At 38.4% G+C, this 18,845-nt stretch overlaps 1 protein-coding gene across 1 annotated transcript in view; it reads left to right on the forward strand.

The window, feature by feature from the left end:
• The window catches only part of LOC104694168 (prolyl endopeptidase), a 92,244-nt gene that overhangs the window by 19,132 nt on the left and 54,267 nt on the right, over window positions 1-18,845 (forward strand). The window contains exon 7 of the mRNA XM_039569022.1: window positions 8,000-8,105. Coding sequence (XP_039424956.1) covers window positions 8,000-8,105 — 106 coding nt within the window. The remainder of the gene's footprint in view (window positions 1-7,999; window positions 8,106-18,845) is intronic.

The raw sequence follows: 18,845 nt of genomic DNA on the forward strand, positions 1-18,845 counted from the left end.
TCCCCTGATTCACATGAGTGATGCATATTATTATTATTATTATTCCTTTCCAGTATCATGAGCTGAACTACACGTGTTGTTGTGAAGGCAAATTCATCTTCCATGGGGAAGGACTGTTGCAGTCTGATTAATTAGACTTTTGCTGCAGAACAGGGAGGTAAAGGAATGTAGCACAGCTATGAGTTCTTGAAACCACTGGAGTTGGAAGAGCCCCATAACTGTTGTGAAAGTGGGGAGGACAGTGCATAGAGAAACACCTCCCTATTGTGGGCTCTTGTTTAATAAAGTTATGTCATAGGGATGGTATGGCTGCTTATGGTGGTTTTCCTGACCTCTAGGAGCCATAAACTTCCAGAGATGTTGGTATTTAAGAATAAATGCTGTTTTAAGGAGGAGTGGAAAAGCAGAGATCCACCTCTGTAAATAATCATTAACTTTTCTGAGTGAGAATACTTTAAAACAGCTGATATTCTGGGGTTGTGCTGTGGGCTCCAGCTGTAAAACATGGCTCTGTTGTACTGATACTAGTGAAAAAAATGGGTTTAATGGTCAGGAGAAAAATACTCTGCAATTGAAAAAAAAAAAAAAACCCACAACAAAAAGCAAACCAAAGCAGTGCAGTTGCAAAATGTGGTTTCATCCTTGTGCAGTGGGTTAAAAATCTTCTTTTCAGGCCATTCCAATGACTTTTCTGGTCAGTTTTTCTAAGTGTTTGAGAAAGTAGAAGACCACAAAGTAATGGGGGAAAAATTAAAATATCATTAGTGAAAATCAAATTATATGGCTTATTGGTGCTGTCCTGAATATGCTTCCTTGGTTCTAAGATGCTGCTATAGATTTTAAAATACTACTTTGCACAGCTCAACATGTTATAAAATGTATGCTTTCATGTGCTACTGTCAGATTAAAAAATGTTTTTATTTTACCAGCTTTGCTAGTCCCACTAGGTAGAGACATTATGTTTTACACAAGCTTCAGTGAAGACAGTTGGATTATGGTCTTGCAGCCAAGGTCAAGGAAGAGAAATACTTTGCTTGCAGGTGAAAAGCACCTGACAAGGAGATCCTTCAGATACTGCAAAATTAATAATGTTGCCATGATGCTTCAGAAAAACAATCTCAGGTGCACTGTAGGGAGTCAGTGGTGTGTATTCTCAATGGAGATGGGAAACTAGGTCATTCATAAGGACAAAAGAGGGTTGTATAAAATTTTGTCAGTGTAATATATTTACAAGATAATATGCAAGAAAATAGCTTCAGGGTTTTTTTCCTCACTATACATTCAACACCAGCCCCAAGCGTGCTTGATTTAAAATCTGTGGTGCTGAAAATGGTGTTGGCAGAGAAATATGGATGCATTTCTAGCTCTTTACTTGAATGGATTGTTTGTGAGGAAAAAGTCTGTTTGTTGTTAGTCAGATATGTAAGTTTTGAAAAAGAGGCTATGAAACCTTTTCATTTAGTCTAAAAAGCGTATGTATTTCTAGTACAGATGTAGAATGGTGGGAGAGTTGTGAAGAGCAGGGATAGAGTTTAATTGAATAACACCCCAGCAGAGGGCAGTCTGGTATGAAGGTTTTTAAAACCTTGGCAATGTCATAGGTACTCTGGGAAAACAGGAGCTTCCCATGCTTCTCTGTTTAAGTGGCATGTTCTTGCTTCATCTCCAGACTGACTGAGCATATCTCTCTTTCACAGACAGACTGTTATTCTTAAAGTTAAACAATAAGTTATATAACACTCCTTCACAGTTGGTAGTGTGAGAAGTCCCTATGGTACCAGCAGGAAAGTAAACAGAACAGAACGGAGTGGGTGAAGGGAACCTTCAGTTCTGGGGTCAACTCTGATCCCAATTCTGCCAGCAGTAAAATAAATACAGTTTTTCATGTTTTCTAACAAACACGGTGCACTGTCTCTGAATTGGCTATTACTTTTTAAAAATTTTTTTATTTTATATTTAGAGCTGTCAGTTAACATCAGTGGTTCTAAACCAGGGAGGTGATCTCGCAAATTAAATTCAGAGCACAGAGGAGTAAGCTGTGCCAGATGTGTGCTGGCTGTGGTGTTTTCACTGCAGCAACATTGAAGCATCCACAGGGAAAGAGTGAGCAGCATGGAGGGGAAAGGCTGAAAACATTGTCAGTTTGCTCGAGTGAGACACACTGCTGGGTAAAACAGGGTTGTGGGAATTTTTCTAAAGCCTTACACTGTCTTAGTCAAGGCTGAATCTGGAATAGAAGCCTAGTATGAGAATCTTCCTACAGCCCTGGCAGTAGGCCTGGGGAGTTTTGCTATTAAGAAAGAGGCAGGTAATCGTGGCTGCACATGGGACTGTGGTATATGATAATCTCCTACATAGTTAGGTTCCAGATGCTTTGGTGCTTTCATTGCTCAAAAACAAGCTGAAAGCCACAGTAAAAATTGTGTGTGATGTTTGTCACCTCAGAAGGCTACTGATTTTATTCTGTGCTAGGCTTAGGAAAGAGAATGCATGTAAATATGTGTGTACATGGTTGCTGTGTTCCTCTTCTGAACAAGGCTGCCTGGTGTCTTGTTGGAATTGAAATAGTCATAAGCACAATGATCTAGGTTCAAAATCCCAGTTCTCTGGCTTTGGTAGTGCTCCTTTAACCCCAAACTTAGCAGACGCTCAAAAGGATATGTTCAGAATAGAAGTGTTCTTTATACTGGACATCATATCTAAAATCCAAGAATAAAAACCCAGCTGGAATAAGAAATTTGAATTAATGCCCAGAGCAAATTTTCTAACCTGGGGAGTGGGTGGATAGAATACATCAGAATGTTGTTTACATATAACCATGTCCATGTCCTGCATAAAGTGTGTCAGTGCCTCAGAATGTAGGAAGGGGATTCTGTTGGACCTCATCCTGAAATTATGCATTCCTGTGATCACCCATCACTAGGGCTTCTGAAATCTAGTTGATTCTGACCAGTACTCTGCAAACAGAAAACAAAACAAAGCCTTTACAGCCTGAGAGTAGCAGCTTCAGGTGGCTTGGTTTGTGCAGACAGTCCCAAGAGGTTGCTTTGTGAGAGGAAGTTCATGCCCCAATCCTCAACGTCTCAAAAGAGTGCGGAAACATAAAATGTGATAGGAGCTATTTGCAAGCTTCAGTGACTTTCTGGCACCACTGCAAAGATAGTATCAGAACACAGCTTTATGTTCTCTTCATTAAAAAAACAACAAACCAGTACCACACCCCTCAACTCCCATAAAAAAAACCCACAAAACCCCACAACCCTTTACAATCATTTAATGAAAACACTGTTTCCTATTCTAGGAAAGAAAATAACTTCGATTTTTCTATTAAAAACTGAGATAATAAAAGTGGAATTTGAAAGGCTGGGAGACTACTGTGGGGGTTCTTTGTCATCATGCAGGCAGATCTTTGTGGCACAGGTGCATGTGCACATCTGTGGTATTAGAACACTTGAGGCTGTTCAGACTGTAATTGCTCTTTACTTGCCAAATGTTTACAGTATTTTTTTTTCTCTGTAGAAGCCACGTACTTTTTGGATTTTTGTGCTTAATATTTTCCTTTGTTCATCTGATAGAAAGCTTTAAAATACTCATAAATAAGAAAAGAGGTAATTTCTTCAGCAAGTGAAAAGTTTCTTGCCTGTGAATTATTTTTAGTCGAGTTATATCCAGGGTCAGTGGTGTTATGCAAAATCTTTGTGCAGCATATATCTAAAGTTGAGGAGGTAACTGCTGTCATGAGTGTGTTTTATTGTGGTGACTGGGTGCAGTCCTAAATAAGTATTTTTTAAAAAATCTAGTCTAGTCTAGTTCGCTCTGGGTGGTTTTAAGCTGTTACATCCATAGCATATAGTGAAAATTGTAGCAGTGTTAAAATGCAGCTTATTGATGCAATGAGTTTTTAGTTCCTAGTTGTTAATGCATTGCATGGCTGCATCTTTATTGCCACACATCTTTCTTTTTCTGGATTATTTGATCTTTCTTGGCTGGATACATGGTGTTCAGTTAGTAATTTGACCTTTTAGCTCTGTTGGAAGGCTTTGATTCTGTCTGTTGATTTTTTGTGAACTTCGATTTTTTTTTTTTTTAACATAATTCATTTGCTGTGCTTCATTGGAAGTGCATTGGATAGCAATGCCAGTGCTGTCTCATATGCAAAGGGCACCAGTGCATGAAGAGCAGTAGTTTGTGAAATAACTGCAGATGCAGATCAGGTTGTAGATTACCACAGTGTTAATGGCTGCAGTTAGGAGGAGGGTTTATCTTTTTCTCAACACGGGCATAGGATCTAATAACTGAATTTTTTTTTGTTTTATTTTTAGTACCTTTTTACACAGAAACAAATTACACAGTTATTAGGTTTTTTCCACCTTGATAATAAAAAAGGGCAAAGGTAGTAAAACTTTTAATTTATTGTCTATAAAGGAATGATTTGTGTATATAGCTGCCTTAATATAATATGATGCACTCTAAGGGCCCCTATTTGTGAACTAAATATAGAGAGCTCTTCCTTATCCTGAGACTGGCAGTGGTGACTGCCCCACGTAGTGTTCACAGAACTTGCATTAATATTCACTGTTGGGATGCACATGACTTGAAAGTAGAGCACTCTAATATTTTTCATATTGACATTTTAGAGTGATACATAGAGTCAGGAAGTCTAAAAACCTGACAGCTTTCTCCTGTTCATTCTTTTGTTGTTTGTTTAATTATGTACGAATTTTTGGTCTGAAATGTGCTGCTGCTGTTAGACAAAATATTTAACTTTTCTTTTGCTGTGGATCCTCATAACCCTTTGGGGTTCCTTATATGGCTTGTATAATGACTTAGTTGTATTTTGTAACAAAAGAAAATATTTGAGTGGTTAGAAGATTGTTTTTACTAATTAGTCTTTAATTAATTTTTCTTATTTTGGTGCTCATTGCCATATTGAAGTGACGTGTAAATTACTCTTAATGTTTGGCTAAGCAGTGGTTACTTTTCATCAAAATGGAGAGAACAGGTAACATTGAAACAAAATTACTAGGTAAAAAAATAACCCACAAAAAAAGCCCCTACTATAAACCAAAACTCTTCTATAAAGGAGGATTTAAAGATTTTGATGCTTGAAAGACCAAATAAAATAGTACTTGGGAGTACAGCTAGCTTAGTGATACTGTTGTGTATGTTGGTGTGGTGTAATATGGTCACAACAAATATTTAAGAAATAATAGATCTAACAACTCAAAATTGCCAACTCACTGAATGACAGTTGTAGTGAAACTAAAAGCTACATACCAACATCAGCTCTTGAAATAATCCTTCCTTTACTAGTGCTGAGTTAGGGATTAGTGCTGTGTTATGCCAGTAAAATCATTGTTATGCTGCAGGTTTTTAAAAGCTCCAGTTGAAAGGCTACAGGATTTCTTCTGTCCTGTTTTGACACATACTTAATGTTGTTTTAAGAATTGCAATTGCTTTATAACCTGCTTACCTTTTACCAGTGGGTGTTGTTTGAAATTATAATAATTATTTTAATGAGAGAAATGTGCACTGACTGGCATTCCAGATTTCTCTCTGAAATTCTTGAGCTATGTTTCCTTTTCATCTTAAATGTGGGAAACAGGTCTGACATTGCAGCTGTCCCCCTTATGCTGAACCATGAATGAATTCTGAGATTTGAATGAGGTACTAGTATAAAATTTCAGTTCATAAATTTGTGAGCCAAGAGCAAGGATTGCAGCTCAGCTCATGAAGATGATGTAGCAGTATAAGAACAATCCAAATGATAGTTGGTAAATCCTATTTCCTTTTGCCATCCTGAAACCCAGGCTCTTGTCTGTTTACAGTGTAGGGTCAGTGGCATTTGGGCTGTGATTACACATTCCTCAATGCTGCAATATGAGCTGCCTTTAGCAATCTCTGCCCCCATTATTCATGTTTCCAGCTGTTGGACGCTGTGTGTTAGCTTGGCCATTTGTGCAACTGAACAGTGAACTGATTGAGATACTAATCTGGCAGAGGGGCTTCTTTTAGTCTTCTTTTTTTATTGTGGATTGTTTGGGGGTTTTTCCTTTTTCTTTCTCCTTCCCCTCCTGGATTGTTTGTTTTGTTTGTTTGGGTGTTTTTTTTCCTCTGGACTCTTTTTTCTTTTCTGTTTTTTGGGGGTTTTATAATTTGCTTTAACATCCCATTTTTTCAGTTAGATCAGTTCCCCAAACTGGTTTACTTCACAAATGGTGGATGCTTGTACTGGCACGACATGGGGAATGAACTTGCATGGACACAAGCAACTATAGCAGTAGGAAGAGCTAGAGGTGGAGACTGCATAAGATGATGCTGCTGCCAAGATTGCTCATCAAACTGTAACTTTGCAATGTGGATGTCTAAATCTGCAGTATAATACTGAACATTTTAGCTTGCTGCAGTCAACTGTCTTGTCCTGTTTCTGTCAAATTCCTTTGGGTTGTAGAACTCACTGGTATAAGAATAGCTTTAGTGATAGAGACAGACGTAATTGGTATCCCACCAGCAAGATACTTCGGGAATTCTTACTTCAAATTAAACATAAACTGCTATCAACTCTTAACTAGTCCAGCTGGGAATATGGAAGGAAAAATTAGATGTACTCAGATTTGCTGTCATCAGAGGTTCTGAATTGCCCTTGCAAAAACATCAGAAATTTGCAAATCTCTGTTCTTTCTTGAGTAAAGTTATCAGTCTTCTCTAACTGTTTTACTCACAGAATCAAAGAATAAATTTATGTGGGTTCTGACCATGAGTAAAAGAATTTACTCTTGAGGTTAACTGAAATTTGTACTTTTATATAAAACTTAAAATTAATTTGTATGGTTTTTCCGTTGGTGAGGAAGTGAAGGAAACTTGGTGCTTTCACGAGTACAGACAGATGCTTAAGCAGCATATTGCAGTCATTTTCTTAGTTAAAATTGACACCTGCAATTATTGCTTATCTAAAACCACTGAAGATGCATCTTTCAAGAAAGATCACCCAATCTTGGTTTCCATTTCCAGATATACCTGTTTCAAGGAAGGAGGCAAAATATCTCAATTTTTCAGGCTGCACTGTTAAAGATGTCTTTGCCATTTCATATAATGGGGTGGTTTTTGGCTACAGTAGGAATCTTAGGTGTTCTTTTCTGTTTGTCTTGTGAGCTTTTGACTGTATGGACTTTATTCATGGTATAATTAACTCTTAACAAAATGCCTGTAAAAATACGATTTGGAAACACTCATTTGAGGATTGTTTTTGTTTCAAGGAGTGTGTGATTGTTGGAGTTTTTTTAACTTTCATACACTGAGATTTGTTTCTGTTCTGCTAGGTCCCATTCTTGTGGATCTGTTGAAATAGCAGTATAATTAGAACCTAATTCTTACGAAATTTATTTTGGGTAACTCATTCTACAGATATTTTGCATAACTAGTGTTGCAAATGTAAACTGAAATATATCTAAGAAGTAATTACAGTATATGTGTAAGAATTGTTTTGAAGATGTGTATAGTGCCAAGTGGAAAATTTCCAGAAGCCAGATTCCTATTTTGTGACTGGGGGCTTAAATTTCCATTAGATATGGTCATAACAATGTGGACAGGAAACAGCCTTCTCTATCAGCTCTGTTGATAAAACATCAAGATACAGTAATTTTGGAATATGCTCAAAACAGCTCAGTCAGGAGAGGGAGACTTTAAGTTGATGACTTCTTGTTACTTCCTGCCTTTCCTTGTTGGACTTGCAAAAGCTTTGTCAAGAAATGGGGTATGTTTGCAAAGCCTGAGTAGCAAGAAGGATTAATTGATGACTTTCTGTGCTAGCAGACACAATTTCAGAAATTCTGGGGTGTGTGTATGCATGCATGTGCAAAAGCGAACCAAGAAGCTTCCTCAGATAATTGATAATGTGGTTGTAGGCACTACATTTTTCTGCGTGTGTGAACTCACTTTTTGAAGTCGGTATTTTTTTTAGAGAGTGAATTGTCTTTGATTTTTCTGTAACTTCTTACAGGTGTCAGATGATGGTCGATATGTCTTGCTGTCTATCAGAGAAGGCTGTGATCCAGTGAATAGACTGTGGTACTGTGATCTACAGAAAGAGTCTCAGGGTATATCAGGTATGTGTTGCTTTTTAAGTTTTGCTTCCTTTTAAGACAAAATGAAATTAGAAATACTTTATGTTTGAATGAATATATATATATTTAAATATGTCTATTGCTTAGCTACCTTAATGGAGAAATTAAGGATAAAATAATAATTTATGGATGAAATAAACACTACTATCATTCCATTTTCTGTTATGTATGTATGAGTATGTATGTATGTTATGTATGAGTAGATGAAAAACTCCATTCTTAGTTCTGTAGTTTATTTAAAAGGTCACAAGGAAAAATTGGAATAGTATAAGCAGCCGTACCAGTGTATGTTCTATTTCATTCTACACCAGTAATACTTTTCCATGTTTAAACTTTTTTTCATATTTTAAAAATTTCACATATGTCCCTTCAAGTGCTGATACTTTTTGCAAAAAAATGCTAACTGGCTTATAGATAACATTTCTCTTCTGTGTCTAGTACTAGGAAATACACAAAAGTCCTCCAGGGTTATTTGGTAGCATCACTGTTGTTACAGTGGAAGTGTCAACTTGTATTTCAAATGTGCTTTCATGAAATGCTCCTTCCTTGCCTTCTAGTTGGAGTAGCCTTTGGTTTTGTGTATTGGGCTTTGTAGCCGCAATGGTATGAGCTGAAAGTATGGCACTTTACTCCATATGGCTGTTGTTGAAGGTTGGCATAGTTAGCTGGTTTATTGATTGGTGGTTTTTGTATTTCCAGAGTATTGGATTACTGAAAGGTATTCCTCAGTATGTGTTTTGTATAGAACACAACTTAGCTTTTTTGATTCTTGCAGCTTCTCTCTTCAGAAACTTTGGAAACAGAATAAATACAGCAATAGCTCTTTGTTGAATATTGGATCTGAAGAAACTTGTTCTCTTGTTTGTTGAAAGAATATTTCAGGCTAAAGAGAGTACAATACTACTGACTTGTCTACAACCAAACTTAAGCCAAGGCTGCGAACACGTTCCACATGCACATCCAATTCTTCCTTGTTTGTACATATCAGGTCAGGCAGGGCACCTTTATTTCTTTGGTTTCATGATCACCTTGGGAAGTTATCATCAAGGCACTGTAGAATTCTGGATTGCTTGTGTTGTCCTTCCACACAGAAGACATTACAGTGGCTAGAATTCCCACCATAAGGAGAATGGTCTGTCAACATGAGTCTTCTTCCAGTTGTCTGAAGAAGGCATCATCTGCTTCTTCCTGATTAGGAAGTTTATAGCATATGCTACTGCATACAGTAGACTACTACTACGTGCTGTACAGCATATACCACTACAGTAGTACCCGTGCTGGTCTGCCTTTTAATCTTAACCTATGAGCTATTGACCATCTCCTGAACTGTCCCAAGGCAGAACTCCACAAATTCCAGCTGTTCTTTCACATAAAAGACAACTCACCTCCTTACTTTGCCAACCTGTCCTTACTAAACAACCTTTATCCATCCATTGTAGCATGGCAGTCCTGTGAGCTATCCCACCATGTCTCCATGATCCCAATGAGGTCATGGTCCAGAAACTGCACACAGACTTCTAACTCCTCCTGTTTGTTCTCACGTTGTGTGCATCAGTGTAGAGGCAGTTCAAGCAGGCACCCAGGCATGCTGATTCCTCAGTACAGGCTTGAGAGGCTTCTCCATGAGGCTGTTCTGCAGGCACTTCCTTCTTTACATGCCTATGCTTGGAGAAATTCCACTTCAGCTCTGTTTCGTTGATTGCTGTGTCTCTTTTATTCTTGTCACCCGGGCCCTTGGCTTGCCTACCCCATCCACATCTTCCTTGTTGAGAAATCTCTTTCTCCTGTTTTTGTGGTTTAAAGCTCTGTTTACTGGGTTGTCTAACCTGCAAGGGTATTTTTGCCTTGCGTAATCAGGTGAACAACAGTGCAGTAATAGTACAGAATGGGATAACCTAGAATTGCTGCTGAATCATTGGTTTTTCTCTTGGATGTGTATGGATGAATGTCTCCTGTTCCTTAATTGCAGCCTGCTTTCTACAGAAATAAGAGATGCTTAATCCCACATTGCTTCTTGAGGTATTGGCTCCCAAATGCAATCAGTGGTAATGGAATAATGCAGGAGTCCCAGTGGTCCAACTCTCACAAGGGTGTGTGGGAGGTCAGTTGGCCAGCCAGAGGTGAGAACATAAGCTTGTGGCATAAATTTAATCTTGTTATACCCTGAAAATTCACTCAAATGAGCACCCTTATGGATACCTGAGATGTGGAGAAGGCTTCAGAAGAAATTTTTATCATCCTAGACTTAAGCCACTTTCAGTCAAAGTTCTCTCCCCTGTGGATTATCAGAGGTATGAAAGTCAATGAAGATTTGTCTTCCAACTTTGATATTCGTAACATCTCTCTCCTGTGTGAATTCTTGGATGACACTCTGTTTATGTTGAATCACAATATAAATTGAGTTAGAGTGTCAAATGACTTTATACAAAGCCATGCACCACTAGGTTCCACTATTTCCAGAGTTCAGAGACTTACGTCTCTTCATTGCATACAAGACTCTGTTTATGTGTTGTACTCTCTTAAGAAGAGTTTTAAGATTCACCCTTCCTGTGCATCTGTTTAATTGGATCATTATGGTGTTCAGCAGGGCTTTGTCATCACTGGGAGGTTGCGGTGACCTGAGATGATGAAATTTCAGAACCCACCTGTGGATTAGAAGGAGCAGTTATAAGCACAGTTACATTTCTAGAGAGCTCCTTAAACAACCTCTTTTCTATTCTGATTTTTCCCAGAAGTGACAGCTGTAAGTCATAGATCAATTCATAGTGTGTTAGACAAGTGTGTTCTCAGAGATGAAATAAAGTTTAACAGCTATAACTGGGAAAATGCACTGGATTATCACAGGCAAGTAATACTGGCTGATAGGGAGGTGTATAATTTAAAGGACCTATGGGGTGGACAAATGGGGTAATGCTGTTTGGTTTTAAATTTGTAAACCTGTTTCCTTGAATGGGCTATTAGCTGAGTTGGGTATGTGACAACAAGGCAAAGTTGCTCTAAGCCACATGTTCATCCAACAGCTGTTACATCATTGACTGCTTTGAGACCCAAAGTGGATGAGATGATTAATGAATTTTCTTACCTTCTGCTCTAATGAAGGACTTTGGTCACTGCCAAATTCTGTGTTGGAGATAAAGAGAGAATCACCTCTGGACTGTAGATGGGATAAGATGATGGACTGAATGTACCTGTTTAGACCATTAGCTGAGGCTTCTGCTCTCCTGTGCTCCTTCAGGATGATTCAGTCCATGTGAAATACAAGTATTTCTCTGGACAGATTTGGACCCCTGTGCTGATTGCAAAAGGTGCCCATGGCTTGTAGTTCACATGCTTCTAACATTAAAGGGAGAAAAAGGAAAAGGGAAATACCACGGAACTGAAAGAAACTTGAAAAAATTAAAGCGGCAACATTTCTCCTGTGGCATCTGAAAAAAAGTACAAAGTTGAAGGGAGAGAGAAAATGATCTGATTAAGACACAGATGTTTGTGAAGATGTCAGAAAAAAAAGAGATCTAGTTGCAGGACTATTTGAGTGAATATTAGTTATTTCAGAAATTGTACTGACTGGCAAAAAGGGAATGAGGGAAATTGAAAAATGAAAGAAAATGGATGATATTATAGGTAGCCTGGGATCTAGCAGGTAACTTATCTGATAGAGATGCTGTTTTAAGGACAGTGATGTGACAGTGAAACTCCAACTTAGTGACCATAAAGAGGTGAAATAACATTGGAGAGGCTCTGATTATTTCAGTCAAAATGCTTTTATATCTGAGAGGCGCTTGCTGAAGACAGAGGTGCAAGTAAGTCTGAATTTGCAACTGAAAGCTGAAAATGACCATTGAATTCTTAGTTACTTACATTTTTAACACCTTATTAAGGTGATATTGACTAAACTGTTACCTAGATTGTTGAAACTGATTGACCAAGGAAAGCTTCTGTCAAGAGACAGGACTATGGTTTTGTAATGAAGAGAAAAAAAGTAAGAGCTAGTAATCAAGGCAAAAGGACCTAATATATGGAATGTACCTCAGAACTGAAGGGACACAACTGGTATTACAATCTTGTAGTAATTTTGTACTTAGGTTGTTCTGTTCCCTTCTTACTGTTTTTTTTTCCTCCTTCTGTAATAGACCTCTTACATCTATGTTCCTTATATCACTTCCAGTGTTTGGACCTGTCCTTTAAAATCCCACAGAGGCTGGTTATAGAAGTGTCCTTTACACTGTTTAACTTTGAGATACTTCAGATTTTAAGTCCTGTTTGAGCAGCAGGTCAAGATAAATGCACATGTGTGTATTTATGGACTAAAGCCACACTATGGTTGTAGAGGCTCTGGTGCTCAATGTACTGACTGTCATTCTGCAGCAGCATCCTGGCTGTAGCAGCAAGGATGAATAGGCAGACCTGACTTCTCTTGTCTGGATGGAGCAAAACAAAGGTTAGCACTTCCCTCAACTATGAAGGGATCACAATAATAAACTATTCCTGTCATAGACATTTCATAGGCTAGTTACCTGTTACTAACTCTTCTTGTACTGAATAGCAATATTGTGGTTTCTAGGTTGAGGCCCTTGCATTCAGTGAAAGCCATTTGTGTTTCCATGAAATGATTCATAGTTTAGATCCCTTTGATGGTATGTTGTACAGGTTATTTAGAAGAAGTGATTGTTTTTATAATTTTTCTCATTTCACTGAGGACTTAAAAATTTGGAAAACTGGCAATCTGGCAATATTGCACTGGATATGGAGAGGTTGGGAGGTGGCAGATTTCATATGATTAAATAAAAGTTTAAGCCGTCTCTTTCATGTATAGACTTTATTGATGTAGTTTTTCATTATTGTTTTAATTTTGGGGGACTTGTTTGATTTACCTGAACTAGTAGTCTACTTTAGCACACAGCTGAACATATGGGAAATTAAATACTCATTAAACATTTCAAGTCTGGTGTCAACAAATTTCTCATAGTTCTGAAATTATTTGTATTGTAAAGTCATCATTTAGAAAGAGTAAATGTGCTGTACTTAAGGGTTGTTAGAATTAAGGCTGGGTAGCTCATTTGTGGGCTTTGTTTCTAACTTACTGTAGATTAGAAACATGGCACAATTTTTAAAAAATATTTTTACCTATATGTTAAGAGACCTACTTGCTCAGAATAAAGTTTTATTTTGTCTGTCTGAGAGACAAAAAAAGTCCTTTTCCCTCAAAGAGCACAGTAGCTGGTTGAATTATTTTACTTAAATTTGCAGGGTAGAGTGGAGAAGCAGGGTGATAAAGGGGGGATCTGTCTTGGGAAAAGAGAGAAGAAACAGGAGTGCAGAATTAAACAGTATGTTTCATGTGTGGAAATAGAAAATGCTTAATAAATATCTGCCTGATAGAACTTGGAAGATGGCAGCGAATTCAGGGATGAGTCAGCTACTGTGGGAATCATCAAGGAACACAATATAGCCCATAACAAGCTTACAGGAGCTCAAATATTTCTTTCCCTAGTAGGTGAAAGGAATGTTTAGTCTTCCGTTTTTGCTCTTATTGATATACGGCATGTTTTTATTGCAAGAAAATATTTTCTTTTTAAATGTCAAATAAATTGAACAGTTTGTGGCTGTTTTGAATAGATTCATCTAAGCAGATAAGCACATTCAATCAAAAAAACAAAACTGTAAAACCCTCTTTTGCCTTCTTAAATTGTGAAATTCTTCCATATTTATGCTCAATTACATGCCTATCCCATTTTTGCTGTCTGTCTAGACAATACAAATAAAAAAGTAAATTTGCACCTTTTCAATCAGACGCTGAAAGGGAAGACTCAGATTGTTCCACAAGAATCACGAAGAAACGGAACAGAATGGTTCTGCTAACAATCCAAAGTAAATTGCTTTGATGAATTGGAAACCTCTGGTTTAACTTTCTCACAAGTTAACTTTTTATGAAACGTGGTTTGTCCAATATTTGCCACTTAATTATTGCTTTAGTAATCTTGAGTTAATGCATTTCATTCCTGCACAGCATGAGTTGTTGCTTCTTTTTGCATATACTCCCTTTAAATAATAAGTGAGGTGATAATGATGTCATCAAAGACCCTCTGGAAGCATGACACTTTATTAGTTCTGTTGTACTGAAGAAAGTTGTGTCCTGTGCATTCATTGATTCTTCATGTATTTCTCAGGCTGTGGCTCAGTGGAAGTTAATTTGCCCTGTGTTGAGTGGGAAATCATCTTGTCTCTGAATGGAGATCACATCTAATAAATGAGAGAAGTGTATTTCTAAATATTTAGGAAACTTAAAAGGATTTAACTTGTCTGTTTCTACATCTGAAAATTTAGGTGTGTCAATAGGTCTTCCCCCTTTACTGTATGTCATATTTTTGTCAACAGCTGTAGATTAATCAAATTTGCAGTGCAGTCTCCTGTGATAATCCTTGTCAGATTGTTTTCCCCAGAAGATAATCTACACTGCAGTGTTTCTGTTTCTTTCCATGAACTGTACAGGGAGCATCTGAGCATCTTTTCTGCCTCCCAGATTAGCTAAAATGTTCTTCATGCTTCCCTTCCCCTCTTCACAGGGTTTCTACTGTATACAGACTGAGTCATTTTCCTCTTCAAATGTTCAGGTTGTTTGCTGGGTTTTTAAGTGGGCCATTGTGAGCTACTTGTGCCAAGAATGCTCCTTTTTAGAATAGAAAATCACTGTGGTAAGTAACCTGTGACAAGTACATAATAGCTTCATTTTAATGGGGATTTTAAATTAGTCTGAAAAGATAAGAGATTTGGGGAGGTATTGTTTTCCCTCCTCCCCTACTATCACAGGCCTCTTGTGAATTCCACCAGGTTAACCCAGTTTGTGGCACAGTTTTTGTGACAAAACTCTTTGTTAGAAATGGCCAGGTTTACTGATGGGAATTTTATGTTTACAACTAACTAACCAAACACACTTTCTAAAAAAGTTTTTATTAGCTCATATCAGTGTTTTACAAGTACTGCTTTTCTCAAGACCTGTCATAATTCACAGTATTGTGGCAAGACAATGCTGGGAGAAGACCCCACTGGGAGAAGACAGCTGGCTGCTCTTTAAGCTTTTGGGGTAATTCCCTTGCTGTACTCTGTTTCAAGTAACTGTGGATATGGGAGCTCTTCCCTTTGTGCTTGCCTCTTTACTTCCTTATGGGGTGAGGATTTGAAAGATCAGGGACAAAATAATGGGATTCTTGTCTGGATTTGACCACTCTGTCAGCCAACTGATATGGTACTGACCATAGCCAGCTGGTATGGTATAATTTTGCTTTATGAATCAGTAGCAGGAGTGCAGTGCCTGTTGGGTCAGGAAGAACAGCACTGTGGGTTCATGTCCAGGTTATCCCTCATTCAAGACTCCAGATTTCCCTACTTATCTTGCTAAGCTGCTAGTAGGCTTTTCAACTCTTGACTCCTGTTACAAACATTTAAAAGTGATCTAATGCTAAGTATTTCTTAAAAAACACATGTATTTACCCAGCAGCTGAGCACTGTAAGGCACAATTTTTAGTAGCTATTTTATCACACTTGTCTTCCATAGTACATACAGCACTCAGGTTTGCTTGTTTGTTGAACCCGTCAAACAAGAAAACTCTCATTAATCACCTTGCTTAACTGTTCTTAGTATACTGAAAATGCCTCATAGTAGCCAAACAGCTGGATACACAGTAATCAAGCTATTATATATTAGCAAACCTTTTTGTACACCTTACCAAAAAAACCCCAAAACAAAACAAAAAAAAAAGCCAACCAACCAAAAAAAACAAACACCAAACCAAAAAAAACCCCAACCAAACTGCAAAAACAGTGGGGTTTTTTTTGTAGCATGTCTCTTCATGCTTCTGTGCCTGGTAGTAATTTTGTTTTTTCCTTTTTCTTGAGAAATGAGATTGTCTCTTTTTGATTAGATTGTCAGCCTTGACTGTTTACTCTTTTGAATATGTGATTTGGTGCAGTGGAAAAGGAATTTAGCACCAGTCTGTTGGGTGTGCAAGAAGAAATAAATGAAAGCTATTTAATCACCCTTGGCTATGAACTTAAACCAGCATGACATTGCCTATTGGTCTTGTTGAAGTTGTCCTTAATATTGACCTTTTTCTTTATTTTGTATTGTGGTAGCAGCTAGGAAATAAAAAAATCAGGATCCTCTTGTGAGTGCTGTAGCACTGTTTTGTGAGTTACTGACTCAGAGTTCTGGGCAGAGCCCCACTTTGCTTTTCCTGGGGGGACCTGAAGCATGAGAACAGAGGGAAAAAAGAAAGGATATAAACCAGCATGGGGAGCAGAAGAGGTGGCTCTTCTTATAACCTCTGGGCACATAGAAGCATAGCCTTAATGAAAGGCTGCAGTGATTTCTGGAATGCAAAAAGCTGACCGAGTTGGCTAATGGGAAAGCACACCTGAATTATTGGATTGGAAAGGGAAGCTAGAGACAGGTTTGTTTAAAGTAGGAGGTACAAGGCTTTCCAGAGAGAGAACACTGGTAGGGGCTCTTATGCTTGGGTACTGGGCTGCTTGGAGGTTGGTAGTTTGTGTCTGGTGGGAACAGTGTGAGGTGGTGGGAGGACATATGTAGGGGAATAGGAGCTAGTGAAAAATACTTGAGAACCACTGGCTTGAAAAGTTGTGATAAAAATTGAGCAAACACAGAAGTTCACAGCTTGCTGGTTGCTTAGTCATTGTCAGCTGGAACTGCTTTGTACCAGACTGGCAGAGAAAGATTGCAAGAAAGAATGTAAGAGCAAGGCTATCTGTCAGAAGGTTTTTGTTTTTTTGTTTAGAAGGTTGTTCTTTTTTTCCCCACACTGAGGAAAGCATGTATGTGGCTTGAGGGCAGGTGGAAAAAGGTAATGTTTGTCCACTTCAGTGTTGAAAATAGGATTGTTTGACCTTTTGTGTTTTAGTTTAGTCTTGCAATTTATCAGGCTCTCTAAATAAATAAATAAGCAATGACCAGTGCTATATACAGTCACATCAAAGGGATGAGTCAGTATGTGCTGTGTAGCCTGAAAAAGTGGATCAAAACCTTTGTAATGAAAATGAACAAGAGATGGTGAGGCAACAGCAGACATCAGCTATAAAGTGGAATGTGGTGGGAGGGAGAATACTCTTCCATCTTCTGAAAAACTTTTCTGTGATAGAAGTAACTTTAAAAAAAAGTTTCAGAAATGAATATCAAAACAAGCCTATTGTATCCTAACAAATGGGGAGAAAAAAAATTAGTTGTCTTGAAAAATATGTGGAAGGATCAACAATAGAGTGTTTAATAAAAATGTTTCATATCCCTTAAATGTCAGTTTCAGAGTTTTGTCACTGTATTTTTTAATTGTATGTATACATAAATATAAGTAAAAATACATATTTTATATGGGGTTTTTTTGAGGCAAATTATTAGCAATAAAAACAAATAAAATTAGCAACAATAAAAGCACTACAGAGTGTCATCTGTTTGGATTTCTGTAAGGCGTTTGTGATCCCCTACAATTTCCTTCTCTCTAAATTGGAGAGATACGAATTTGGTGGGTGGACTTGTTGGGTGGATAAGGAATTGGATGGGTGATCGCATCCAGAGGGTAGTGGTCAACAGCCCAGTGTCCCAATGGACACTGGTGACAAGTGTCTATGGTCTGATGGGGCCATATGAACTCGGGGGTCCCGTACTGGAAGAGATGCTATATAGACAGTGGGATTGAGTGCACCTTCAGCAAGTCTGCAGACATCATCAAGCCAAGTGATGCTTCACACCTGAAGGATGGGATACCATATAGATGGACCTGGAGAAGCTGAAGGAATGGACCCTTGGGAACCTCATGAAGTTCCTTAGGGTCAAGTGCAAGGTGCTGCACCTGTGTTGGAGTAACCCCCTTTATCAATGCAAGCTGCAGGATGAAGGGATTGAGAGCAGCCCTGCTGGGGCTGAGAAGGACTTGGTGCTGGTGGATGACAAGCTGGACAGGACCCGACAATGTGTACTCACAGCCCAGATAGCCAATTGTAGGCTGCATCCAAAGCAGCATGGCTAGCAGGGTGCAGGAGGGGATTCTGTGCCTCTGCCATGCTCTCATGAGACCCCACCTGAAACACTGCATCCAGCTCTGGGATCCTCAGCACAGTGAGGACATTGACCTGGTGGAGTGGGTCCAGAGGAGGGCCATGATGAAGATCAGAAGCCTGGATCACCTCTCCTATGAGGAAAGGCTGAAAGAGCTGTGGTTGTTCAGCGTGGAGAAGAGAAGGCTTTAGGGAGACCTTGCTGCTGCCTCTCAACTTTAAGGGAGTCTGTAAGAAAGATGGGGACAAACTTTTTAGCAGGGCCTGTTGCCATACAAAAAGTGGTAGTGGTTTTAAACCAAGAAAAGGGTAGCTTTAGATTAGATATAAGGAAGAAGATTTTTACAATGAGTGTGTTAAAACGTTTGAACAGGTTCCCCAGAGAGGTGATGGATGCCCCATTCCTGAAAACGTTTAAATTCAGGTGGGATGGCGCTTTGAGCAACTGGATCTAGTTGAAGATGTCTCTGCTCATTGCAAGGGGGTTGGCATAGGCCTTTAAAGATCCTTTCAAACACAAACTATTCTATGAAATTAAATAGCTTGCTGTTAATTTGAGCAAGGACATCTTCGTGCTGTTACTGTTTGACTGGACATTACATATATAAATCACAAAATCATAGACTGTTGAGGGGTTGGAATGGACCTTAAAGATCATCC

Source organism: Corvus cornix, chromosome 3, assembly GCF_000738735.6.
Source record: "Corvus cornix cornix isolate S_Up_H32 chromosome 3, ASM73873v5, whole genome shotgun sequence".
In the NCBI taxonomy this organism is placed as follows: domain Eukaryota; kingdom Metazoa; phylum Chordata; class Aves; order Passeriformes; family Corvidae; genus Corvus; species Corvus cornix.